The sequence below is a fragment of the Eublepharis macularius genome, chromosome 12 (genome assembly GCF_028583425.1).
Source record: "Eublepharis macularius isolate TG4126 chromosome 12, MPM_Emac_v1.0, whole genome shotgun sequence".
Lineage (NCBI taxonomy): Eukaryota > Metazoa > Chordata > Lepidosauria > Squamata > Eublepharidae > Eublepharis > Eublepharis macularius.
Window position 1 is genome coordinate 55,092,475 of NC_072801.1, and position 27,890 is coordinate 55,120,364.

General features: G+C 43.8%; 2 protein-coding genes across 2 annotated transcripts in view; both read right to left on the reverse strand.

The window, feature by feature from the left end:
* Nucleotides 1-1,087: 1,087 nt before the first annotated feature.
* Nucleotides 1,088-27,890, reverse strand: part of LOC129340250 (von Willebrand factor A domain-containing protein 5A-like) — a 63,018-nt gene continuing 36,215 nt past the window's right edge. Inside the window, exon 23 of the mRNA XM_054994926.1 lies at nucleotides 1,088-1,608. Coding sequence (XP_054850901.1) covers nucleotides 1,529-1,608 — 80 coding nt within the window. The 3' untranslated portion in view covers nucleotides 1,088-1,528. The remainder of the gene's footprint in view (nucleotides 1,609-27,890) is intronic.
* On the reverse strand, nucleotides 2,123-27,830 carry LOC129338447 (von Willebrand factor A domain-containing protein 5A-like). The gene is made up of 17 exons (XM_054992690.1): nucleotides 27,773-27,830; nucleotides 27,233-27,435; nucleotides 26,151-26,373; nucleotides 22,973-23,145; nucleotides 21,556-21,670; nucleotides 21,242-21,420; nucleotides 20,856-20,944; nucleotides 19,872-20,016; nucleotides 19,330-19,409; nucleotides 18,439-18,553; nucleotides 17,617-17,781; nucleotides 16,471-16,613; nucleotides 15,556-15,761; nucleotides 7,754-7,810; nucleotides 5,130-5,281; nucleotides 3,754-3,877; nucleotides 2,123-2,289 (listed from the first exon to the last, which is right to left on the reverse strand). Exons 1-17 carry the CDS (start codon nucleotides 27,810-27,812, stop codon nucleotides 2,123-2,125), a joined length of 2,376 nt encoding a protein of 791 aa, XP_054848665.1. The 5' UTR covers nucleotides 27,813-27,830.

Consider the following 27,890-nt stretch of genomic DNA (forward strand, 5'->3'; position numbering starts at 1 on the left):
TCTTCTGTCAGAGTCTCTTAATTCTTCTGTAATATTTGTTTGTACATTTTTTATATAAGCCGCAATTCCTTTTTTAAATGATAAATTCTTAATAAACACACAAATACATTTGAGCGAAAAACAGGAACAAAGCCCCAAAGAATCATGGAAATTGTAACATGATACAACAGGAGGGGTGGACAGTCCTGTGCTTTATCTGCCGTTGTAACTGAGGGCCAAACTACAAGTGACAAATGACACAGGTTGGACACTTGTCAGCTTCCCTCAAGTTTTGATGGGAAATGTAGGCAGCTTGGCAGAATGTTGGACAAGTAACAGTTGAAAAGTCCATTGGACAGCAGTCGGAGAGCCAAGCTGCAAGACCAGGACGCCTACATTCCCCATCAAAACTTGAGGGAAGCTGACAAGTATCCAACCTGTGTCATTCGTCACTTGTAGCTTGGCCCTAAGTCCCTCATGTGAGCTTGTCACTGCTTGCCCCCCACGGCCAAATCTGAGGGGCCTTGAACTCCTCATCCCCCCTGTAGTACACTGGTTGCCCGGGGGGGCTAAGCTCTCTGTGGCCAAATCTCAGGGGGGGCTCAAGCCCTTCACCTCCCGCCCCCCGTAGTTTACATCTATGTACACCAACACACCCACTACAACAATGGCCACTGGCCTAAACATTCTGTCTGCCTGGCTGGAGAGTGGAGAGTCACGTGGCCTTCTAACTGGCACATGCTCCCCCTAGTGGAAGAACTTGAGAACACAACGTAACAACAATGTAAAGGATAAAACTATGCTATGTAGGCCAACAACGTAAGATATAAATGATAGTGTTCATATGCAAACTGCATGAAACTCTTGGGCCCCCTTTGAGCCCCCTCTGGACCCATGGGCCCTGGTGTGATGCACCTGCTGACCCCCCCTCTTATAGGGCCTGTGACGTAAGGTGGTTTTAGACTGGCTTTAATGGTTTTATATCTGTTGAATACCTTTGTTTTATAAAGTTGTTTTTACATTGTTCTTAACCTCCTTGGATCCTGAAATCCTTGAGAAAGACAGGCATATAAAAGCTTTTTTAAAAGATACACTTACACAAATGGAGGAATGTGAATTTTCCATTTTATTTTTCTCTGAGCCATTTGCCACATTATGTGGTCTATTCTTTGGTACACCGAAGAGCAGCTATATAACTTACTTAAGATTTGTTCCCAGTATTGCACCAATGCTAAGCATTTTCTGCTGGAGAGCTTACGAAGTGCAGAGTTTAACTACTAAGCCTGCCACGTAGCAGGTTTACACACAGAGTGCTGAGGAAAGAGGACTCGGGATCATAAGGCACCTCACGGCTGGGGAAGGAGCAGCAGCATCCAGGCATGGGGGAGCTCCAGCAGGGTGGCAAGGAAGACTCTCAGGCACGAGAGTGAGTACCATCCAAGGAATTCAGTCAAGCCCTCCATAAAAGCAGCCAGTTATACGTGGGCAAGACAAAAAGAGACAGGGAAGCAGGAACGCCAGTTTCAGGCACAAGGGAACAGAGAGGAGCTCAGAGACCAAAAGTCTGGGGGCTCACACTGCTGCCCAGCATGGCATTGCCAGTCTTCACACAGTCTGCTAGCCAAGGCCCTACAAGAGACAGAGAAAGAGTTGAGTCTTTTCCCACAAGTACAAACTACTCATATGGCATTTTAGCATCTCTCTGTGAAAAGCCAGAAACATTTCAATGAAGAGAACTAGATCCCCTCCACGTTTAATGCTCTTGGGTGTACAGAAGATCTTATTTCATGTTTCTTATTTAAGAGTGTGGAGCTGCGTGAGTAGGTGTAACTCCTTCAAATATCAAAATAGGACCCCCCCCCATTTTTAACCAATTTAAACAAGAGAGTAGCAAAATACCACGTGTCACAATTTATTTATTTGTTGGATTTACATCCTGTCCTCCCTGCAAATGCGCTCAAAGCGGGTCACAAAATCATAAAACCACCAGTTCAAAAGATATATATACAATACAATAAATTACAGTTTAAAATCATAAAATAATAAAATACCAATGCATATTCTGGGTATGCACAACAGATTTCATTAGATAGCGGAGTGGAACAAAACAGGGAAGGAACCAGCAGGATAGTTCACGAGCTCCTCAATCACTCTCATAGGCCTGGTGGAACATCTCTGTTTTACACACCTGGTAGAACTGTAATAATAAGTCCCGCAGGGCCTGGGTCTCAACTGGGAGCATATTCCACCAGGCCCTGGTTGAGGCCACGGAAATATCTTTGGGGCCAGGGACCACCAGCAGATGTTGATCTACAGAGCGTAATGCCCTCTGGGGAACACACAGGAAGAGACGGTCCCAAAGATATGTAGTTCCCAGTCTGTTAAGGGCCTTAAAAGTTAGCACCAACACCTTGAACTTGACCCAGAATTCATCCGGGAGCCAGTACAGCTGGTGCAGTACAGGCTGAATATGCATCCTAAACAGGGTTCCTGTGAGGCACTGTGGCATTTGGATCGGTTGCAGTTTCTGGGTCAGTTTCCAGGCTAGCCCGATGTAGAGTGAGTTACTGTAGTCCAATCTGGAGGTGACTGTTGCGTGGATCACTGTTGCTAGGTTCCTCTAGAATGGGCAAAGGGGAAGCACAGATGGAGGACCCATCTTCCCTGAATTCATTAGGCTATTGTTTGCCCCTGATATAGCCCAACAATAGCCCAAATATGCTCGCCAGGTATCTGCCACCACCTTTCACTTAGGCAGAGTTTGACAGACCCACTTTTGCCTTTCTCTCACACATCCCTCATTTAGTTAAACACGTAAACGGGCACACTAAGAACGGACACATAAAACCCAGTCTTTTACACCTGAGTGATCTGAGGACAATACAGGTTCTCATTAACACAATCAATTTTTAACTTTATTTGGGGGAAACAGAGTAAGAAAGGGAGTGCATGCAATTATTTGTAGGGGAGAAATTTAAAAAGGAAGGATTTCAGATATATCAGTGATTCCTTTTGGAGGAGAAACCCTGTCCCTCTGTTTGGGGCTTTGGCATTTGCTGTCTTGTTCCTGCTCTTGCACGAGACCCTAGCTTGAAGGACACAACCCCCCCTTTGCCTCCACTCTTGTAAAAATATTTTTAGAGGATACTAGATTGGTACCGAAAAGAAGATTTCAAGAGTTCACAAAGGCTGTACGATTATTTCCAAGAGCATGAAATTAGTCATTTTTAGTCAAGGTTCTTTGCTCACAGGGAACGTTCTCCTCCTGTCTTCTAATTCAAAGAAACAACCCTCTTATTATGAGACCCTCTTAGAAGTCCAGGGCCATAAGGTGCTGCAGATGAGTGGGGAAAGAGAGAGGCAAAAGCAGGGCTCTTTCCCCAGAACTTCTAGGTGCTGGGAAGGGGATGGGGGTCTGTGGAGGAGATGCTACCATCCTGTGTCTGTGTCATAAACAGGGGAGCTGGGCTTAGTTTATGTATGTTTCAGGCATGCATATCTGTCTTGACAAAGCCTTAGATGCTTTAAAAAAAAAACCCTGGATTTTGACAGCCACACAATACTGTCCAGCTTGGCGTGAAGGAGTATTGGGCTATGGTCTGAGAAGCGGTGAAATAGCTGCCCTGCAGAGAACTGGAACCCTCTTTGGGGGTTAGCTGGACCAGAGGCTGCTGTCCGAGTCCCACTCCCCAAACTCCAGCCTCTGCCTTCCCTGTCTCTCCCTCTCTGGTCTCATTCTTGGGATCCCTTCATCCACCTGCTTCAAACTCTCACCTGCGTTTCCTTGAAGCCACCTGAGTGCTTTCGCTTCCAGGAGCTGCCACTCATCACTCTGCTCTGCAGCTTTGGAGTGGAGCCAGAGGATGGCCAGCACGGTTGCCCACACGTTGGGGGTCACCTGGTAAGTTTTGGGAGGAGAGACTGAGTGCTGCCCACACACAGGCCACACGCAGGCCTAACACTTAGCTATGGTCAGGCAAGAAACATGAAGCCATGTTTTCCGATAAAGCACAAATCAAGATGTGAAAACCTGGAATACGCTAACTATGGTTAAGCATTGCCATTGTCACTGTGTAGACTGCAGCAAAGTCAGTTTTTAAAATCTTTCCCCCTTTCTCTCAAACTGAAATCCTGACCTCACTGGAGGTTTGGAAGGCAACAAATAAAGTTCTCCACCCTGAAACCAGGCAAACGGATCCCCAGGAATGCTGAATTGTTAGCAGTCCTACCCCTTCTCCTTACTGAAAGGGTAGCTTATGAGTATGAACTATTATAAGCCCCTTCCTTATGTGCCTTAAGCACATGGCACTGCCTGGCTAGGCAGGACAGATGCCAACCCTGCTGGAGTTGGAAAATTACCAGAAGGTGCGGCAGGCTGACTAGCTGCCCCTCCACGCCCTGGAGAAGCACTTAAGTAAAACAAAGAGGTCTTCCAGGAGTTCCTGCTTTATCTCATCAACACCCTTCCGTACCTTCCTCACCCCTCCTTCCTAATATGGGCTGTTCAGGCACCTGATAAGCCCTTCCCATCTGGCGGTTGCAGGACATCAAGCACTTGTCTCAACTATAGTTCCTCCCAGATATGATCAATCATGCCTTTCTCAATTTATTATTTCACCTTTGGTCAAGGCATCAAGCTATTATTTTGGGGGCAAATGACATAATTCTGCCCCAGGGTACATTTTACACTATAATTGGGCTGCTCCCAGACCTATGTCGTGTGTATGTCCTTGGATCCACTCGCATACCCTCAGACGCATGTCGGAGCCTTCCTGCTGCGAAATGCTGGTGGCTCAAGTTGCTGCCCCCCCACGGACTTTCTCTCATAGACTGGTAAATAATGCCCTATCCTAAACCTCTCCCCCTCTTCCACACTGATTTACTAGTTAGCCTTGAGTGTGTGTTGTGTGTATTCTGTGCAAATGCTCTTTTACTGCTCCCTGTTTGTTGAACACTTGCCGGGTTCATTCACAGAGTTCTCTAAGTTAACAATCCTGATACACATTAGTAGAGATTCCAGTTACCCCACTCACTGCTTCTCCTTGTATATTAATTCCCACAAATTGAAGGGAACCCCCCATTTAGGGTAACAGTTTCCTCTTCTCCGCACACATTCAAATACCAGGCTCTGGCCTTGCCACAGAACTTACCTGGTCAGGTGTTTTGCTAGAGATCTCAGCCTCGCTCAGGCCCAGCAGATCGGCCAGGCTAGAATCAAGGACCCAGGAGCCATCAGCATTCTGAAGAGAGACCAGCCTCAAGAGAGGGGGTTCCTCTTTCTTGGGTGTGGGCAGTTGTTCTTCTGCAGGGGGTGAGAAGGGCAGCTAGAAAAAAATACCAGGTACTGGGTATCCACAAACATCTCCCTTGGCTTTGCAATTTTGTTCTTAGTACTGCCATATCTTATTGCTTATTTGGGGAAATCACCATCTTAACAACCAAGCATGGTCCTAAGGAGAGAAGTGCTTTCTACCTAACTTATGAGGCTCTACATCACAAAGGTTTGGAGGCAACACATTTCCAGGGCAGGAGCTTTCAAGAGTCAAAGGTCCTTTTCACCAGACTCTTGAAAACTCATACCTTGGAAACTGGGTTGGTATCCAAGTTACTACCAGATTGAAATCTTGCTGTTCTATAACAGACTCACAGAGGTGCCCCCCTGAATCAATGCAACAGATCAATAATTTATGGAACTTACTGTTCCATAAAGTGGCATGAGCCACTTATGAATATGGTCTCAGCTAATGTCCTATCAGAAATAACTCTGTCTGTGATGGGAGTCCACATGGTTCATAGTGGTGCTTATAGTGGTGATTATAAATTCCCTCCCTTCTCTCCTTGCACAGGTCACTAATGCTGATTAATAGAGACGTCAGAATGTGGATGGCTGGACTAACTGGGGCTTGTTTCCCTGACAAAGATTCTTAACTACATTTGAATTCTGGATTCTTATCCATGTCACTGAGCAGAATATGAAGCCCATTTATTAGTCCAGGTCAACTTTTGGTAGCTGTGACTTACTCCAGTCTTTAGTCACACAGGAGGAGGAAATGGCACGTGCCTGATTACTACTCTCAATCACGTTCTTGCCTGTCATTAAAAAACAGATTTATAATGAACAATAACAAAGAAGAATAAAAAAACCCTAAAAGATGAAGGTAAAAATACACAGTGGCTAATTATAATCAGAATTGACTTAAGGCTGAGAAGTGAAATAAAGGCAACAAGTGGAATGATCAGGGACCTAACAGTATTTGAAAAATTGATCACACAGCACAAAGAACATCTGCTGGGACAAATGTATAAAATATTATTGCAATCAAATACAAAAGAAGAACAAGTAAAACCACATATGATCAAGTGGATGCAGAATCTTGGGAAAAAATTACTGAGCAACTGTGGGAAACTATATGGACAAAAACTTGAAATTTACAAACAGTCCAATGTTAAAAGAAAATTGATATGTTTTCTGATGGTATATCACATTGAAAGATATAGAAAAAAATGGATAAAAATTATAAGGGAAAACGTTGGAAATATAAATTACGTGACAATACCTTTTATCATATGTGGCAGACCTGTAAAATAACTAAAATATTGGAAAAAATACATGACATCACAAAGGTTTGGATGCAATACTTACTCCAGCCTTTAGTCTTCATGCAAGAAGAGGAGAAGGCATGATAACTACTTTCAGTCACGTTCTTGCCTGTCATGAAAACAGAGATTTGTAATTAACATCTGAGTGCAGTCTAAAAAGGAATCTCTGCGTCCAGAGAAAGCATTCTGAAGTGTTGGAGGCGAACAAGAATGCGCTTGTCTTCAGCTCAAACTTTCCATTCTGTTAGAAGCAGCCCTGGGTTGGCCACTGTGGAGAACAGAATATTGAAGGAAATGGACCTTTGCTCTGATCCAACAGGCAATTCTTATCTTCTAAGGGCTTCATAGGTCAATACTGATGGAACTGGGCCTGGGAGCTTCCAGGAAGCCACTGCAACTGGTATAGAGCAGGAATGACAAGTTCTGCCTTTGCAGTTCCCAAGCGGAGGGACAGTGTGGTGTAGTGGCTAGTGTTAGACTATGATCTGGGAGACCCAGGTTCATATTCCCACTTGGCCATGGAAGCTCACTGGATGATCTTGGGCCAATCCCTCATGCTCAGCCTAACCTACCTCACAAGGTAGTTGTTAGGATAAAATGGAGGAGAGGAGAACAGCTGTTTTGGGTCCCCCACTGGGGAGAAAGACAGGGCATAAATGACACACCTGAAATTCTAAACCCTTCTACTGAAACATGTAAGCTCTTTTCGTAGGTAGCCCCTGAGAGAGCTTTGCAGGTTTCTTACAGAAGCACAGACAATGATTCCCTTCATCCATATGTTGGACAACGACATCCTTGGCTATGCTTTCTACTGATTTTTGTGGGGGAGACATTAAGCCAATGGGCTTTTATTTCTTACTCCTTCCCCTTCAGCCACCTGATGGGTTAAGTTTAATGGCATTGTACAATTTGTATTTTGTCTCAGGCAACAGTTAGACAAACTGACATGATATTATCTAGCTGGTCTTTCAGTTCTTCAAAATACTTCCAATGCATTACCTGAAGAAAGGAACGGAAGAATATGTTGTGTTTCTGTGAAAACAGAAAGAACGAACTCTGCTTCACAGCATTTGCTCTTGCTTTCTCTGAATGTTCCCTTTATGCTGATGTCCGTCCTCACTTTCCGCCACCAGCTTCCTGGGTCAAGGAGAGAAGCACCCTGTTCCACACGTACCCTGACTGGGCTTCTTCAGTTCTGGAACACTGGCCTGGAACTGACCAAAGAGCAGAACTACACGATACAAAATTCACATGAAGGACACGCAAAAGAACTCCGTCTGTCTGGTCTTACCGTCCCGTGTATCTTGCTAACTCGTGTCCGATCTTCTGCTCCCTGCACGTTTACATATATCGCGGCACGAGTAGTCAATACCATAGTCGCCAGTAAGAAGTGGTGATCCTGTTGTGAAGCAGCAGTTGGCTTCTGGCTCTGTGTCCTAAAGCCAACTGCTGCTTCACAACAGGATCACCACTCCTTACTGGCGACTCTATGGTATTGACTACTCGTGCCACGATATATGTAAACGTGCAGGGAGCAGAAGATCGGACACGAGTTAGCAAGATACACGGGACGGTAAGACCAGACAGACCGAGTTCTTTTGCGTGTCCTTCACGTGAATTTTGTATCATGTAGTTCCGCTCTTAGCCATAGCTCCAAAGTGGACCCACAACATTCAGCTCAACCTATGATGTTCAGCAGATATATACATATAATCCTTGAATAATTTCAAAGCTCCATTTTGATGAGTAGGTTTCGAGACCTCACAAATTCCTGGGGGAAAAAAAACTGAGCTAGAAGGTCTTCCATCACTTGTGCGCTCTGCATCTAGCGGTGTGTTGCCCCTGCACATGAACTAGCATGGCTAAGAGCCACCAGAAAAGCTATCTGCCATGAATCCCTTTCTTTTCTGGTATGAGTCATGAGAAGCTAAAATAACTACGACTTAAGGGTTGAGAGAACTGAGAAAAATCTGGCGATTGACAAAGTAATTTCTCTAATCTGCCTCCTCACATGAATTAGATTAAAAATATTTACACAAAGCAACATCTAAAGATTTTAGTAAATGGAATGTTATCCAAGGGAATACAAATTGAAAAAGACCCCTGTTAAGGATGCCCGATATCACCATTACTATTCTCTCATAGGAGGCTTTGGCTGTGAGAATTAGACAAGATACAAGAACAAAACAAGATTTTAAAGTGGATGGGGAAGGTTTTAAAGTGGACAGAGATAAAGAGTTATGCAGATGATGTAGTAGTAATAAATATCAATCCGCAGACACCAATGCTGTATGCTATGAAACACAGAAGAATTTGGATGCCTTTCAGAATATAAGATTAATAAGAAAATGAAAGCAATACTAAAAAATTTAACACAGTAAGAAGTAGAAGTTAAGAAAATTACAGAATGTACAATAATTTCAAATCCAATAAAATATTTGGGAATAAATATGACTGGCCAAAATGACATACTTTTCAGAGAATTATTACAGAACTTGGAAAACCGTACAAGAGGATCTATGGTGGTGAACAAAGTTGAACATTTCATGGTTGGACAGAATTGCAGCAATGAAGATGAATGTATTACTGAAATTGAATTTTTTATTCCAGATGTTAACAATTTATATACAAGAAAAAACTTTGAATGAATAGCAGATACAAATACATAAATTTATTTGGAATGGAAAAAACCAAGAATAAGGTTTCAAGTATTACAAGATGATAAAAATGGGGAAGATTAGGAGCACCAAATATCAAGCAGTCAGATTGGTTTGGATTGCAGATTACGGTGCCAAACCAAAGAACAATAAAACTTGAACAGGCAGATTTAGAAGAAGAAACACTATTATTTATGGACTAAAAAGAACACAAACATAAATTCAGTTAGAAAACAAATATAACCCAATAACAGAAGGATTATTTAAAATCTGGGGAAAATGTCGAAGAAGAATTAGCATCTCCATTAATGTCCCCATTGGAGGCATATTATGATAAAAATGTAAGAAAAAGTAACGACTCAATAACTTATGGCGAAACGAGTAATTCACAAGAAAGAATAAAAACTTGGCAAAACCTAAACGTCGGTGAAAATATACACTGGCTATTATATTCACAACTGACTTCAAGGCTGAGAAACAAAATAAAGGCAACAAGTAGAATAATGGGAGACCCAATAGAATTTGAAAAATTGATCACACAGCACAAAGAACATCTCCTGGGACGAATTTATAAAATATTATTGAAATTGGATACAGAAGAAGAACAAGTAAAACCATGTATGATCAAGTGGATGCAGAATTTGGGGGAAAAAATTATTCGGCAGCAGTGGGAAACTTTATGGACAAAAAACATTAAATTTACAGTCAAATGTTAAAAGAAAATTGGTATAAGATGTTTTTCCAATGGTATCTTACTCCAAAGATAGAGAAAAAATTGATAAAAATTACAAGGGGAAATGTTGGAAATGTAATGAATATGACGGTACCTGTAAAATAGTGAACCTGTAAAATAACTAAAAAATACTGGAAAGAAATACACATCACAAAGGTTTGGATGCAATAGATTTTCAGGGTATGAGCTTTTGAGAGTCAAAGTTCCCTTCATCAGATTCTTGAAAACTCGTATCTTGGAAATTTAGTTAGTCTCCAAGGTGCTACTAGACTGAAATCTTGTTCTTCTACTGCAGACTGAGGTAGCTGCCCGCCTGAATCTATGCAACAAATTGTTAACTTATGGAATTTACTGTTGCAATGTTTAGGGATAGCCATTAGAGGGCTCGGCTATGATTAAAGATTAGAAAAAAGCCACAAAGGCATTAGCTAGCTATAGCTACAGTCTCAGCTAATGTTACATTTAGACATCAGTAATAAATGTCCCTGGTGAGAGCCCACCTGGTTCATAGTGATGCTCATAAATTCCCTCCCTTCTCTCCTTGCACAATGATCATTATCTCCCACTAATGCCGATTAATAGCGACATCAGAATGTGGATGGCTGGACTAATTGGGGCTTGTTTCCCTGACAAGGATTCCTAACTACATTTGAATTCTGGATTCTTATCTATGTCACTGAGCAGAATATGAAGCTCATTTATTAGTCCAGGTCAGCGTTTGGTAGCAGTGACTTACCCCGGTCCTTAGTCTTGATGCCAGAGGAGGAGGAGGAATAATGACTACTTTCAATTACATACTGGCCTGTCATGAAAACACAGATTTGTAATTAACATCTGAGTACAGTCTAAAAGGAATCTCTGTGTTCAGAGAAAGAATTCTGCGATGTTGGAGCCTAACAAGAATGCGCTTGTCTACAGCTCAAACTTTCCATTCTGTTAGAAGCAGCCCTGGGTTGGCCACTGTGGAGAACAGAATATTGAAGGAAATGGACCTTTGCTCTGATCCAACAGGCAATTCTTATCTTCTAAGGGCTTCATAGGTCAATACTGATGGAACTGGGCCTGGGAGCTTCCAGGAAGCCACTGCAACTGGTATAGAGCAGGAATGACAAGTTCTGCCTTTGCAGCTCCCAACTGGAGGGACAGTGTGGTGTAGTGGCTAGAGTGTTAGACTATGATCTGGGAGACTCAGGTTCATATTCCCACTTGGCCATGGATACTCATTGGATGATCTCGGGCCAATCCTTCATTCTCAGTCTAACCAACCTCATAAGGTTGTTGTGAGGATAAAATGGAGGAGAACAACGTAAGCTGCTTTGGGTCCCCCACTGGGGAGAAAGGCAGGGTATAAATGATATACCTGAAATTCTGAACCCTTTTGTTGCAAAACTGAAGCTCTTTTCGTAGGCAGCCCGAGAGAGCTTTGCAGGTTTCTTACAGATGCACAGACAATGACTCTCTTCATCCATATGTTGGACAATGACAACCTTAGTTATGCTTTCTACTTATTTTTGAGGGGAGATGTTAAGCCAATGGGCTTTCATTTCTCACTCCTTCCCCTTCAGCCACCTGATGGGTTATGTTTAATGGCACTGCACAATTTATATTTTCTTTTCTTTCAGCAACAACCAGACACACTGATATGGTATTATCTAGCTGGTCCTTCAGTTCTTCAATATCATTCCAATACATTATCTGAAAAAAGAAAGGGTGGAAGACTATGTCATGTTTCTGTGAAAACAGAAAGAATGAACTCGGCTTCACAGCATTTGCTCTTGCTTTCTCTAAATGTTCCCTTTATGCTGATAAAGGGAACGCAGAGGATGCAGCTTCCTCATTCAAGGAGAGAAGCACCCTGTTCCACAAGTACCCTGACTGGGCTTCTTCAGTTCTGGATCATTGGCCTGGAATTGACCTTGTTTATAGCTCCAAAGTGCTAAACATAATGTTTAGCAGATATCCTACTATATAAAAGCTGAGCAGTATTGGCGACGACTCCCCCCCCCCCTGAGGGGCCTGTGGGTGCTCCTACACTAGGAGCACCATGGCCCGATGACCTGGCAGGGCCGCTGCAGGGCCTTGGGAGGTCCATGCTGGGCCTCTGTGCTGCCTGCAGCAGGCCACTGAGAGGCCGCAGAGCTGGTGGGAAGGCATGGCACACATTTTTCCTAAGGCTCCGCTGCTAGAGCCCATTGTGCTTCTTCTCACAACGGGGTCTGTTGCTAGTATATATATAATCCTAGAATGATTTCACAGCTCTATTTTGATGAGCAGGTTTTGAGACCTCACAAATCTCAAGATTTAAAAAAGAAAACTAAGAGTTGCTGGAAAGCTGTGTTGGTGATATCTTAGAAACAGGAAGAAGAGGTAGTCATTAGTATGGGCTTGGAGATTCTTTGGACATGAACTCCAGGCCTCTGTCTATGGGCTCCACCATACTGTGTTTCATGCTCTATCCCTGGGCATTTACCTCCCTACACTTAATTCCAATAGTTTTTTTTTAACAAAGCACCAGATTTCTCCAGCTAGTCCATTACAGAAACCCCACGCCCAGAAGAAACTCTATAGCAACCCAGATTAAGACTGCAACTGAGTATCCTGATGTTATGATATTTCTCTTGTACCCTGTAACACAGAGGGATGTTCTCACATAAAACTTGGAAGTCTAGAGCCTAGAGGTACTGATCAGAACACCAATTGGATGGTTGCACTGCATCTGTTACCTGAATTGCACATTGCTGAATACATTATGATGGGGGCAGACTCAACTTCATGTCTGTATTGCTTCATAACTTGTGATGTTACTGCATAGGAGCCTGGATTGAGGGGGGAAAAGACAGAGTTAGTGTGACCAGGCAACTGAACTGAAAGCAGCTCCTGGCAGTGGATGCAGGTTAAGCATCACTTTAGATACATGGAACAGAAAAATCCCAAGAGCTCTCAAGGGCTAAGATTCCCCATCACAGGCTAGAGACCTGTCTTCCTGCTACCTTCTGTATGCTGACTGAAGAAAAACATACACAGTTGCTGACTGGATCAAGTCAAGAACTGTGCCGCATTTGGCCTCCAACTCGACCTAGGCAGATGTCCACAGGAAACAGTGGAGAGACTGCCACGGGTAAACACAACCAACACTCAAGGGTATAAAACCCTCCTGTGGTGCAAGTTCAAAATCAATCCACAGAGTCTGCTGTTTAAATTTTAAAGTTCCTATAACAGTACAACAAGATAAAGTGCTCTAGCGCAATAAATATTCATTCACAACTGGATATACCCATCCTTAAATAAATACAGTAACAATCGTAGATTACAATAACGAACATCAAATACATCAATACAGTATCAAGAAATCAGTCTAGCATTATAAGCCTCCTGCTCCCGCTTACCTTATAAGTAGCAAGTCTAATTGTAACCCTTTTCAAGGGCGTCTCTAACATCAAAGAACCTACCATAGAATACACAAACATATTGCCAGCATTTTTTTCATATTTACCAATGAATTTATCGATAGAAAATCTCCATTACAGAGATGTATTACTCACAGAAATTCTCTTTCCTTGAATGTATACACCACCTCTAGAGCTGTTAATGGCCACTCATCATGCCATTCACACTAACTACTCTTGAATTAAGGAGCGCTTGTCAGTTACTGCACCAGGATCCCTTAAAGGGATACTTTCTACTTTGAATGACCTCTTCTTAAAGCGATAACATTGATGCCCTCCTGCTCCCGCTTGCCTTATAAGTAGCAAGTAAGATCTAAGCTCTGATTCAGAACCTTGGGTGTCATTGTGTCTAGCTCAAATATCTAGAAAACTTTCAAAAAGAGTCCAGTAGCACCTTTAAGACTAACCAATTTTATTTTAGCATAAGCTTTCGAGAATCAAGTTCTCTTCTTCAGATGCCTGATACAGAGACTGGTCAAACACAGAAGAGCAGAGGGAACAGGCAATTAGGAGGGGAGGGGGAGGGAGCAATCAAAACATTCCTTTGCTAGTATATGTAAACATCTCCTTTTGGTGTGTGTATCAGTTGGCTTCAAAGGAGTTTGCCCTGTTAGTTTGTAGAAGCCAAACAGCTAGACCATCCAATTCCAATGTAGTATGGGCCTTCGATAACCACAGCTCTCCCTGCCAGATGCATCTGACAAAGAGATCTGTGGATCCCGAAAGCCCACGCCAGGTACCACTGAGCTCCCCCAGACCCCACCTCTGTAAAGGAAATCTGTTACCTGTGGTAATGTGATAACCATTCATAGTCCCTATTCAGTCCCAGCTTGACAGAGTCAAATTTGCATATGAATTCCAGTTCAGCAGCCTCCCGTTGGATTTTGTTTTTGAAAGGTTTCTGTTGAACTACAGCGACCTTTAAGTCTTTGATGGAATGTCCTGGTAGGTTGAAGTGTTCTCCCACTGGTTTCTGGACGTTTCCATTTCTAATGTCAGATTTGTGTCCATTTATTCTTTTGCGTAGAGGTTGGCTGGTTTGTCCAATGTACAGAGCAGAAGGACATTGTTGGCACATGAGGGCATATATCAGATTGGAGGATGAGCAGCTTACAGCTTACAGCTCATCCTCCAATCTGATATATGCCCTCATGTGCCAACAATGTCCTTCTGCTCTGTACATTGGACAAACCAGCCAACCTCTACGCAAAAGAATAAATGGACACAAATCTGACATTAGAAATGGAAACGTCCAGAAACCAGTGGGAGAACACTTCAACCTACCAGGACATTCCATCAAAGACTTAAAGGTCGCTGTAGTTCAACAGAAACCTTTCAAAAACAAAATCCAACGGGAGGCTGCTGAACTGGAATTCATATGCAAATTTGACTCTGTCAAGCTGGGACTGAATAGGGACTATGAATGGTTATCACATTACCACAGGTAACAGATTTCCTTTACAGAGGTGGGGTCTGGGGGAGCTCAGTGGTACCTGGCGTGGGCTTTCGGGATCCACAGATCTCTTTGTCAGATGCATCTGGCAGGGAGAGCTGTGGTTATCGAAGGCCCATACTACATTGGAATTGGATGGTCTAGCTGTTTGGCTTCTACAAACTAACAGGGCAAACTCCTTTGAAGCCAACTGATACACACACCAAAAGGAGATGTTTACATATACTAGCAAAGGAATGTTTTGATTGCTCCCTCCCCCTCCCCTCCTAATTGCCTGTTCCCTCTGCTCTTCTGTGTTTGACCAGTCTCTGTATCAGGCATCTGAAGAAGAGAACTTGATTCTCGAAAGCTTATGCTAAAATAAAATTGGTTAGTCTTAAAGGTGCTACTGGACTCTTTTTGATTTTGCTACCACAGACTAACACGGCTAACTTCTCTGCATCTAGAAAACTTTGTGTTTCAATCATTCCCTCTACGGATTGGGGGATGTGTGAGCTTCGAGTACATACAGGATGGCGAAAGGCAAATCTCATTCTTGTGCTGTTGTAGGAAGTGTGCTACTAAAAAGGCATCCAAATTCTGATTTCTAATTTAATAAAAAGTACATTTGTTTTCTAGAAGGAGGGCTTGGCTCAATCTCCCTTGGTTCAGGTAATGAGCACATCTGTGAACAATGTTTTTACTCACATGCAAGGGGGACATCTCGGTGGATAAGGGGGCCTTGCACTGGCTGGCCCAGGGCTGTGTTCACCCCCACGTAGGCTGTCTGTGAACACACCACCCTGGAGCTCAGGCTCGTCTCCAGAGCCTGGCGCTGCTTTTCTTCATCCTTCTTTCCAGTACCCTCCAGCTCCTGCAACAGGGCTCGAGCTGCCAGGCGATGAACAGGGAGCCTGAAGTCAGAGCAGAAGAGAAACGGAGTGTTTGGCACAGTTTAGGTTGTTGAGAATGAACTGGCAAATGACGTCAGTGGGCATGCCTGGCATGCCCACTGTGCAAAGACTCAGCTAGCAAGACTGATACGGTGTCTGTTCCAATGACGAAATTCTGTACTCTCACTTAAACTCACATTTAGCACATACACTGCTTTCTCATCACTTAGGAAGCTGCTGCAAATGAGTTATTTTGGAAAGTCACCCCCAATGTGGTGAGAATGAGACCTCGCACCCACCCTGGGCCGATTCCCCCAGCCTCCAAGGACACTGAACGGCAGCACTCAGGGTTCTAAACTCAGCTTTAAGAGTATATGAATGTTGGTTGAGGGATTGGTTGAGGAGATGATGAGGGATGGTAGCATACAATGACATCAAATGTGATTGCCGACCTCACTATGGAGTGCTTGAAAAGCATTCTGCTCATTAAAAAAAGGTTTCACAGGAGATTTTTGTTTTCAGTGCTCCTCTGCAAATTGCTAACCTTTCCATCAGAAAAAAACTGCTGTTAAATAAAAAACATAACCACCCCCAGAAATAAGTCCTCAGCAGAAAAAATAGAAAAAACACGCCCCCCCATTACTGTATTGTTCTTCAAGCCTTCACCTCTCTATACCAGGTTCAATTCTTTCTCACTGGCCAATGAGATATGCACAGGAGTGGATCCTACCCATCACTCTCCTGAGCTTGGAGAGGGAACTTCATCGTCTCCGTGAAGGTCTGGTCTTGGAAGATGTACTGGAGCACAACAGCCCCCTCCGAGGCACCAGAGGACTGCAGAGCACAACAGCCCTCTCTTAGGCACCTGAGAAACTGGCAGAGCAGAAAGAAAGGAGGAATACATTCTGGCAGGGCTTTTTTTCTGTGGGAAGTGGTGGGGAAACTCTCACTCGGAGCAGCTCCTGGCAGGAGGTGATGCCCCTGTCACTACATGTGCGTGTGCAAAGCATGAGCTTTGAGCTTTTAAAGCTTCTCTTTCCCCCCTCCCCCCAATGGGAGGGGATAGGAGGAGGTTCCCTCATCTCCTTCCTCCCTCTCCCAGGGGGAGAGGGGAGGGAATCCCCTCCTCTCCCTTTCCATTGGATGAAATAAGTGGCTGGAGCTTCCCCTGGCTTCAGCTGGGAGGGGGGGAATCCCCCTCCTCTCAGCTGAAGTGTAAAGCACGTTTGGGGCTTCCTCAGCTTCAGCTGGAAGGGGGAATCCCCTTGCAGCTGAAGTTTAGTTTGGGGCTTCAGCTGGGAGGAGGGGAATCCCCCTCCTCTCAGCTGAAATTTAAAGCTTGGGGCTTCCCTGGCTTCAGCTGTGAGGGGGGGAATCGGAAACCAATTGCACACCTCTAGGGGACTTCCCCAGGCCAGCTGAAGCAAGCTGGCATGGGGTTGCAAAGGGCCCCTTTCCCCACGGGTTGAGAGGGGAAGGGGCTCTTTAACTTTTAAACCCCTGGCTTCAGCTGGCCCATGGGGACTTCCCCGCAGACCAGCTGAAGTAAGCCAACATGGGATTGCAAAGAGCCCCTTTCCCCGTGGCTTGCAAGCTGAGGGGGACGGGGATCTTTAACTTTTAAACCCCATGGCTTCAGCTGGCCAGTGGGAAAGTCTTGGGCTACATGGGAGAAAACGGAATCAGATGGGCTGGGCCACCAGACACGTGATGACTTTGAAGAGGTGCCGGAATGCCATTCCACCACGTTCCAGCTGAAAAAAAGCCCTGCATTCTGGGAATACAGATGCCAAAAATTCTAAGGCCTCAAAAGATCTGAGGGCTTCCTTGGCCAAGGGAGAGGGATAGGGATGGATAGTCAATGGAGATTGCTTACCTGATGCTGCCCACGGATCTGGGCATAAATGAGGCTGCGCTGTCCTTCGAAGATGACCTTGGGGCTGGGCCCCACAAGGATGGCCTTAAGACTGGAAGGCAAATCCCAATGGAGTGAGATCCCTGTTGCTGATGGCTGCAGGGCCTTCTTCAAAGATTGCAGTGCCTGATGGGAGAAAAAAGGATATAAATGTAAGCAACTGGGTTCCCTGACAAGGAGACTCAGCTTGCACTTTCTAATGCAAGATGCTAACAAATTCAAAAACAGTTTAAAGATAGGGTTGTGTATGCCTTTTGAAACCAGAACAATTGCTGAATAAGACATTCTCGCTCTCTGTTATCCTGAAACTGTACATGGATTGGCTGTCAAGCACCTAGTATTCAACATTCAAGTCCAGTAGCAACTTGAAGACCAATCAGATTTTCTGAATATAAGCTTTCGAGAGTCAAAGCTCCCTTCTTCAGATACCATGCAATAGACACTTAATTTTCAACATAAAAAAGCCAGCAACTATGTTGACTTTTAAACAACAGTACTGAACATCGCCTACAAAAAAAAAATTCCTAGATCTAAATCCTTTGGGCATTAGTAGCTGTTGAAGGTGGAAACAAGCAGGCAAACGGAACAAGAGGAGAGTGCCAAGCCAAAACAGGAAGCCAAGGAGCCATTATGTAGCATGCTCTAAGGAAAGAATGAGAGGTGCCTTGTTTCTTTTAAAAATTTGTAGGTGCTCTTAGAGAAGGGAACCTGGCAAGCTACCCAGAGCTCATGAGGGAGGAGTGCACCCTGTGATGGAGGGGAGGCCAGGCTCCTGGTCCTCACCTTGGCCTGCATGCGTTCCTTGCCCGTGATGAATTCTGCACTGCCCCCGGCTGCTCGAGCAATGCCTTTGATGAGGGCTGTGGAGGCCCCTTCGCCAATGCCAAAGGAGAAGCACCTAGAAGTAAGGGTGCAAAAAACGAAATCCCCCCCAAATGTCTGGGGTTTAAAAAATTTAGTCTCCAATAAGAAGAAAAACCATGTGATACCCTTTTATTTAGTCCCATCACAATCACACACAACATTGCAAGCTTTTAAGTTTTCAAGAACTCTTCAACAGGCTGGATGTTAGAAAAATAAAATGGAAGGGGGTATTTTTGTAGTATGTAGTGACTTGCACACAGTTTTTTTTTAAAGTTTTATTTGAAAAAAGAAATGGAAATGGTAATAGAAAGTGCATAGAAACTTATACAGAATTCAAAATACTACATTTGGGCTACAACAGAAAAGTATATTCAAAATATGTGGCAACTGGTAATACAACTAGCTTATGGGATAATTCTCGTCTCCCTCTTGATTGCTTATGCCTAAAATTTAATATCACAGTTCTTTGTGATTTTGCTTGATCCCACTAAAAGTTTTTTTTTTTTTAAATTTTTTGGATTTTGTTGTGGACTCTTGTAGCTACCTTCCAACTTCTTTTTTATGAATGTTTTTTTTAAAATTAAACTTGTTTTATTCACTGTTGGGTGTTAACACTAAAGCATTAGTTATTCAATTAGATTTTCATTTCCACTACTTTTGATGGGAAACACACTTCCTATATGATTTAGGTTACATTTGATTATCTCTTAATTGATAGAAGTGTCAGGGGTGCAGAGATGAGACAGGGCAGAGAAGGTGATGCACAGGATACAGGGAGAGTGTGGGCGATCTCTTGTCCTTAGTTCCTACCTGTGGGAGCTGCTGTGACGTTGAACTTCGGCAATGACCTCATCTGTGTTAGATACCTCTCCATCTGTGAATACAAACAGCTGAACGAGGGAAAGAGGGAAGTGAGAATGGCAGCTAAAGGAGAACCACTAGGACAGAGGAAGTTTTATCCATTCTCTCTATATCTAGTTCAGCCTTGTGAATAGATATGTGACATCCGTGTCTAGAGTTTATTATGCCAGTTTTCAAACTGGAGTCTACTTCAAGACATTCAAGAACCTGCCTCTGGAAATCAAAGAGTTCTGTCTTGGCAACATGACACCAACCGCCTAGCCCTTGGAATGAACGTTACCATCCCTATCTGTTCCCACTGGCAGAGCCACAGAAGACATTTCTGATTCCAAAGGCAGCTTGGGGAGATGTCAAGATATCTAGCAGCTGTTGGCTGCTCACTACATGGTGGGAATGGCAGACTTAGATAATAAGGAAAATAGGACCTTGTATCCACAGAGTTGTCATCCAGATACATCGTACAGAGGGAAACTGGCTCCTAGTGTCAGTACCTGGCGTGGATGTCCTTTTCGGCCAGCCTGGCTGTAAATGGCCTTCAGTGGTCGTAGAATCTCTGTGCCCCCCAAGTCAGCCTGTAGGTCTTTCACACGCTGGAGACATTCTGACATGGTCTGCTGGGTGTACTCTACGCTCTGCCTGACGAGGGTACAAGAAAGTGTCAGAAAGTCAAGAATACAAAGGACCTGATTTCTACGGGCTTTTAACCATGTTATCTACTCTGCTCCTTGCTGACTCAAGCTGACCCAAACCATTCTTTCACTCTTGAACACCCAAGTCTAGTAACAATCCTCTCCCACTCAAATTCAAGCTGTTAGCAACCTGTTACTGCCAATAAGACGGCATTAACTGTGCAGAACAGGAGAAAGACATGCGGCTCTGAAGAGCCCTGGGAAATGCAGACACTGGAAGAGGGAAAACAATAGTAAGAAGCAAAGGCGCAGAGAATTTCTATGGGCCATGATACACCTTGCAGAAGAAGCAGGCTTGAAGACAAGAATGAAAGGTCATGGTTTGTGCAAAGCCCAAACGGACTTGTTTTCTCTTTTCCTTCTACCACATTTGGTGACCATTATTGTGGTTTTTAACCCTTCCTTTGTCAAAATGATTATTTATTTAAAACGTTCCTGCCAAGAACAGTGAGTGGGAGAATGCCAAACAAAACAAAGGAGTCTTCATCCAGTGGTGGAAGACAAAGTTATATATAGAGAGAAGAATCTTCATTCAGAGGGAATCCCAAAAGTTTGCGGCCAGGGCTGAGAAGGCCCTTTCTTGAGCTGGCACTCACGTAGCCTCAGATGGCAGGGGTACCCAAAACAGGGCTTCCGAAGATGATGGGCGTGGATGAGTACTACTTTATTTTGTCTTGACTGTAGCAGTATCTCCTTTAGATTCAGGAAGGCAAGATGGAAAGAGGAGAGAGTGGAAGGAACAAGGAGTGAAGGAGGCTGACAAGCATACAACACTCTCACACTCACGGATAGAACGAGTCATAGGTGGATCCAAATCTGTAAATGTTGAAGTAGCAGCCCAGGGGGAGGCTCTTTAGCAGCAGAATCAGGGTCTCCTGAGTAGGGGGAGAGGAAAGGTAGCGTCACCTTAGATATCCCAACCAGCCCTTCAGAATTTGGTTTAGTATTATCTCCAGGCTTCCATAGAGCACTTCCTGTCTCCTTGTCACTTGTTTCCTCTCTCATGCAACTAGGCTCCAACAATCTTCTCAAGTTTGCTTCCACATCACAGCATATCCTCCCTGTTTCCACAGATGCTTTCTCTCTCATTCTCTACTCTGCCTCCTTTCTTGTTTAACCAACTCCCACATCACTCTTCCACAGGCTCCAGCATTTAATCTGTTCAAATGTACCTTGGCGCTCTGAATACGCGGTGGTGCATCAGAGCTGTTGTTATCAGTACTGCAATGCATGCTGCAAGACTGATCCAGCAGGAAGATGAACTCCCCGGTGGCATTCAGGCCTGGTTTGGAGGCACATTGCAAGTTGGGGTACAGGGTAACCAGAAGTGCTGGGTCCCCCATCAGGGAGCCTGTTTGGCACAGAAAGAAAGGAGAATCAACAGGTATTTCCATCCTCACCAAGTATTGTGCTGACCGTCACTACCCAGGCCAAAGGTGTCTCCCAGACTCCCTTGCACTTCAGCCCTGGTCCATGGCTTGCCCACCTGGTGCAGCTCCAGGCTTCCCAGCCTCGAGGACTGCACTGGGCTTGTGAACTTCTTCATAATAAATCAGCAGCTCCACATCTCGGTCAAACTGGTGCCCTTCATCCAAGGAGATCTTTGAGGGAGAAAAACAGGAAACAAGATGAAGTACTGGAAGCTGAGAATGGTATCAGTTTCCACAAAAACTCTCATCATTTACTTTTGTATGTACATTTTTAACATTTTGTCACAAGGTCAGTATATCCATACTGCTAGCATACTGTGAGAAATACAATTACATTTTAAAGGTCCTCCAAGACAAAAAGCACTCTCCTAGAGCAGGCTGCTCACTGTGCCTCTGCATGAGTTACTGCTGTGGCCCTGACTTTTTGTAGTCAACCTACACTAATTCTACTTTTTTTCTCTGGACTGGGTGGAACTTGATCACTGAATGTCACCTGTTAAAACATACAACAAAACAATGTGCAGTGAATGGAGCCAACCTCTGCAATTCTGCGTGAGTCACTGTTCTGGGCTTCCCTCCTTTCAATGAGAAGGGATGTCCAGAGTAGAAACTCATGCAGAAACATGGGGATGGGATAGAGGCACTGAAAAATGTATAACGCTTACTCCTATACCAAATAGAGCAGGAGGTCATATAGAGCCCCATAAAGTCCTCAAATAATTCCCAACGTCCCACTACACTTCATAGAGATGATAGACTCATCTCCAGATTTAGGAAAACGAAAGCCTTCCAGTGGCTTCCCCTGTATGACTGAAGATCAGCTGCCCCACCCCTATTTAACTAGCAACAGGTATGGGAAAGGAGCTCATAAAATTCACTTTAAAAACTTTTCCTATTTACATAAAGGGGAACTAGGGAGATGCGGGGAGTGGTGATCAATCCTTGCTTGCCTATGTTTTCTCTTCTTAAAATGTGCTCCTGCATTCCCCACATCACATTTTTTGTTGATGTTTGTGAGATGTGACTCTGCTTTGATATGATACTCTTTACCTAAACATATAGCAGCATTTAGCCCCATGAATTTTGGGTGCATCTTGATGAAACACTGAAAAGGGTGTGTATTTGTGTATAGGGGTGGTTATGCCTGTAAAGCTGCCCTATTTAGTTAGAACAACATGAAGGATTATACTCGGGCCACTATAGAGTGGCACAGTTTTTGGCAAACTCCCTTCTTCCTATTGTCAACAGGGAAAAAAAATCTTGTTATGATTCACAGCTACTGATTTAAGCATCCTCTTGTAGTACCTGCATATATGGATTATAGGTGTTTGTGGCATGTGCCTGTGAACTGCTGAGTTGAAATGTAGATAGCAGCAGCAGGAACAACCTTGGGGCATGGTTTACATGAACTTTCTGTGAAAGAAATAATCCTTCAGAAACAATCTGTAGCATAAATAACCTCAGAAGCCCCACCTGGGCAGCAGTACGGTCTTCTGCTGTGAAGCGAAGGGGCACAAGAGTGCATTTGGATTCCACCCGGTTGATGCCGTGGGAGGACTCCAGTGTGGCACTGAGGCTGAGCGTATACGGAAGCTTTTCCCTGGGCACTCGTGGTATGCCCATGGTGACGGTGTCCCCTTCTGACCCTACAAAGAGACACACAAGTAAGGACACCATTATATGAGAGAGGGGGGACACCCTGTCTTAATACACCAGCATTCCACACTGTGCATCTCTGGTATCAGAGGCAGGAGAAATGGGGTTATTGCAGGTAAATCACAGTCAGACAGAAACACATAGCATGAGGAATGGATGGATTATAGAAGAAGTCAGTCTTTTGTCCAAGTCAACACATGCAACAGGTGGAGAATGGCATCTACCGCCTGAGACAATGTTTTTGAATAGTTTCTATGTAAACAGCTCCTTGTTAGTAAAGAACTATCACATCAGTAGTACGTCCAGTCTGCTTCTTTGTAAGCATATTTTTGATCATCAGGAATTTTGTTACATTCAGGGGAATATAAAAAAAAAAATATTCCCCTCACCTGTAGTCTGAATTAGAATAATCTATTCTAAGGTGTAATTTTTGCACTTATTTTGTTTTCCCTTGTAACATTTTTGCTTATCTTTTATCCACCCTGTAATGGCTTGTTTTTAAAACTTTTAAACCTTATACCTTTGGTCTTGAACCTTAAATTTGGCTCCTCCTCATGTTACCTTGAACTTACATTGCAGGAAGGCTCTGATCCTAATAAACACAGGACTTTGGTGCTCTCTACTTTACTTCAAACTGTTACCTCAAGAACACTACCTGTTTTGTTTTTGTGTGACCTGTATATAGCTGCCTCTCTGACTACCTCAAAAGGCTGGTGCTGCCACCAAAGGCTTTTGCCTTAAATCTCCTTGTTGTAACTTGTAATTTAGGAAGTTTTTGGCAAACCATCCTATTACAAAAAGTCTGCCAAGAAAACGTTGTGATGCGACGTCCCCTCATGGGTCAGTATTGACTCAGTGCTTGCACAGGGGACTATCTTTACCTTTTTTGTTATAACTAATAGCTTGACAGAACAGTCAGAATTTGAGGGTGGCTGCGAGGTAAAAAAGGATCATTTTCTTAAACAAAAGTAGATTTTATTTGTAGGTATATAAGCTTGATGGATGGTTGCAGAGTTCTGATAAGTGTATCGGTTTCAGAATAATTCTTAAACTTGGTGGTTTAAACAGAGTTATCTCTTCTTAAAAGTATTTTCACAGACTCAATCACACAAAATAATTTTTCTGCACATGCCTTCCCTAATAGAATAAACTCCATACAGATTTAGATTCACTCAGGCCTTTCCTCACAGCTTGCCTGACTTAGGGCCAAGCTACACATGACGAATGACACTTGAACGGCAAGTGTATTTCTCCCTGTTCACTTGCCCTCCACTCAATCCACTTGCCATTCAAGTGTCATTCGTCATGTGTAGCTTGGCCCTTAGATTAATCTCTCATTCAGATATACACAGTAGAAAGGTATCTGAAGAAGTGAGCTGTGACTCATGAAAGCTCAAACTCTACCCCAAATTTTGTTACTCTTACAGGTTCTACAGGATTGTTGCTCTTTTCTACTGCTACAGACAGACTAAGGGCCAAGCTACACATGACGAATGACACTTGAACGGCAAGTGTATTTCTCCCTGTTCACTTGCCCTCCACTCAATCCACTTGCCGTTCAAGTGTCATTCGTCATGTGTAGCTTGGCCCTAACATGGCTCCCCATCTTGATCAGACACACACCAATTTTCTCTTTCAGGTGCACACACATTCTGCCTGATTTAGATTGAATAATTTCTCTCTTGGATATACACAGACTGCTCCAGTTGCACACAAAATTTGCCTGTCTTAGGGCCAAGCTACAAGTGACAAATGACACTTGAACGGCAAGTGTATTTCTCCCTGTTCACTTGCCCTCCACTCAATCCACTTGCCGTTCAAGTGTCATTCGTCACTTGTAGTTCTGCTCTTAGACAGAATATCTCAGAACACCACACAGATAAAGATTCTCTCAGAAACACAGCTTCATTGAACTTGGCAGAATAAATTTCTCTCAAGAACACACAGACACTCTCAGGATGCACACAGCTTGCCTCTCTAGAAAAGAATAACAGAAACAGTTAAGACTTCACCCAGATTGCCTGACTGAACTAGAATAAAACCCCTTTCAGGCTTCCACACAAGTCGCCTGCTTTGCCCAGAATGCCCACTTTTTTCTCAACTTTCTGGCTAAAGCTGTAGTTCACTCAGCCCCCTAGGGTACTGCTACTGTCCAATCAGATCACACTAGAGTTGCCAGGTCCAGGTTGAGAAATTCCTGTAGATTTTGGAGGTGGAGCCTGGAAAGAGTGGAGTTTGGAGAGGGGAGGGGCCTCAGTGGGGTATAATACCATAGAGTCTACCCTCCAAAGCAGCCATTTTCTCCATGGGGACTGATCTCTGTGGCCTGGAGATCAGTTGTAATTCTGGGAGATCTCCAGCCACCACCTGGAGGCTGGCAACCCTAGATCACACCCATCCAGCCATCCCCTTTCTTTCCTCAGAGGCCTGTATTTTAACAGTTTTAAAATACCCAAATGAGCAAGCAGAAATAAAATCTTAACTATTTAAAGGCATAAGGGTTTTATGGTTCCACCTCACTCCAGTGCATGTGTACATCAGACCTTAATATATGGATGGATGGCAATCCTGAAGTCTGTCCTGGGAGAACAGGATCTATTTCTCTGTCTAGAAAGGACCTCTCACTCTCTTCCCAGAAAGAGTGGCATATAGACTGAACTGCTTGACAAAGAGCAGGAAAAAGAAGGAGAATGGAAGGTCTCATGCAAGCCAGCTGTGCCAAGATACACACTTGCGTAAATGAATTCTTGGCCTTCAATGCGTCCGTGATGGAATGACAGTTGTCCATAGAAATCAGACCCCTTTGTCCAATTCCCTTGAAACTTGGAGTGGGTGGGTTGTCTTTATGCAGGAGGGGGGACAAGGGTTAGGGTTTCTGATGTGACTTTCTAATATGATAATAATTTCCCCAATATTTTATTAAAATGTTAACTATACTCTTCCTGACTGTCTGATAAAAAATTAAAATGATAATTTTTCAAGTGAACATACGTACCCTGGGGTGTGTAGCGCGGGTTCAGCACAGCAGGCAGGACAAAGCGGACGGCCCCATCAGGTTCTAGAGCCAATGCCTGGACATAGCGCAGCTTCAGTGTGGCCTCCCCATCTGGAGGAAGGTTGCCCAGACTGCAGGTGAAAATGTCACTGGTGTTTGTCTCCCTCTCAAGCAGGAAGGCTTCCCGTCCTTCGCTCAGGGCATCCTCGTATTCCTGCTGTGCCTTTGTAGGAACAGGGAGAGGAGGGAGCATGAGGGGTGAAGAGGGCACAATGCAAGTTGCCTCCCACAGATGCAAAAGAAAATATGCTATTATATGGATGAATATGCTCACCAGAAGATGCTCACCAGGGAAGAGGTTTAACTCTGCTTGTGACATGATGTTTCATGCTGCTCTCATGCCTGAAATGTTTTGCTGGATCATAATTGAGGGATTTTGTTAATAGACATTAGTGAAAATTGATGATGTGGTAGTTGCAACTGTGATGATGGGCTCTTGTTTTAGTATAAGACAGAGGCATATGCTGTCTTCCAGCAACATGGTAAATTAACTTTGGTACTTTACTCTTCTCTACATTTCTGATGAACGTATTTTCCTCTCAGCAATACACTTAATTTTTTTTTTCAGAATATCTACCTTAATCTACTTCACAAATTGTTATGTCATCAGTATGTGTCTCAGGTATCCTCTTTTTTACTTTTTATGTTCATCCTGCTTTTTATAATTTTTTTGTTCTTTTGTTGTTTCATCCTCTCTCTTCTTCACCAAGAACAGCCACAAACCAGGAAGACCTTTCTCCCAGTTCTTCCTACCTGGCCTATTAATCAAATGCTACAGGATTTTCACCCACTGTCATACTAAAGTATTCTGAACATAAACAAAGAGCATAGCAGAATACTTAATAAGCAAGTTAAGTGGAAAAAATTACATTCAGAATGGTTTATTCTGAGCACTACATTTGGGTTTATTGACACAAGACATGGATTGGGGGACTGATCTTACCCAGAGATGTCTCCAGCTCCCCTTTGAAACTAGGCCCCACCCTCCCAAAGATTGCCCATGCTTCCCTGAGCTACTTCACCTGCTTCTTCTCTCGGATCTGGGCTTCAATCCGCGTCCCACCGATCAGGCCCTCAAAGGCATAGACAGCAGCTTCATCATCCAGAGGGAAAACAAAGGTAACTTCCACTGTGGCCTTTTCTTCATTCTTGTACCGAAGCTCAGACACCACATCAGCCACAAAACCTTGGACTGCCACATCCACGGAGATGCTTTGCAAGGGCACTGAGGAAGGGGAAAAACAAAGAAGTAGGTCAACAGTGTCAGCTGAAGACCTGGCCTGGGCAAGGACATGAAACCCGAAGCCCAAAGTTAAGCAGCACAGAGTAGGGGAAAAGCTCCCAGCAGCCAATTACATCAGCTCACCTTCTTTTAGATCAATCTGGCCAGTTGTATTAATACAAGAAAAGTACTTGAAAATCAGATCTACAACTGATTTCAGTCTTTAGTGCCATGTAAAATGTTATCATCTTAAGTGTTAAAAAATTATCCATCAGTAAGTCAGTCACTCACTCGCTCATTCGCACACACACCACCGAATAACTGCATGCAGGTGATTTACCTGGCTCCTGAGACTTCGTGATGAGGCCACAGACTGTCATGTTTAAGTGAGGATCTCTGGAAATGAGGCCGGAATGCAGTTACACACCTCAGCTGGGCAAAAAAAAAAATGAATTTCT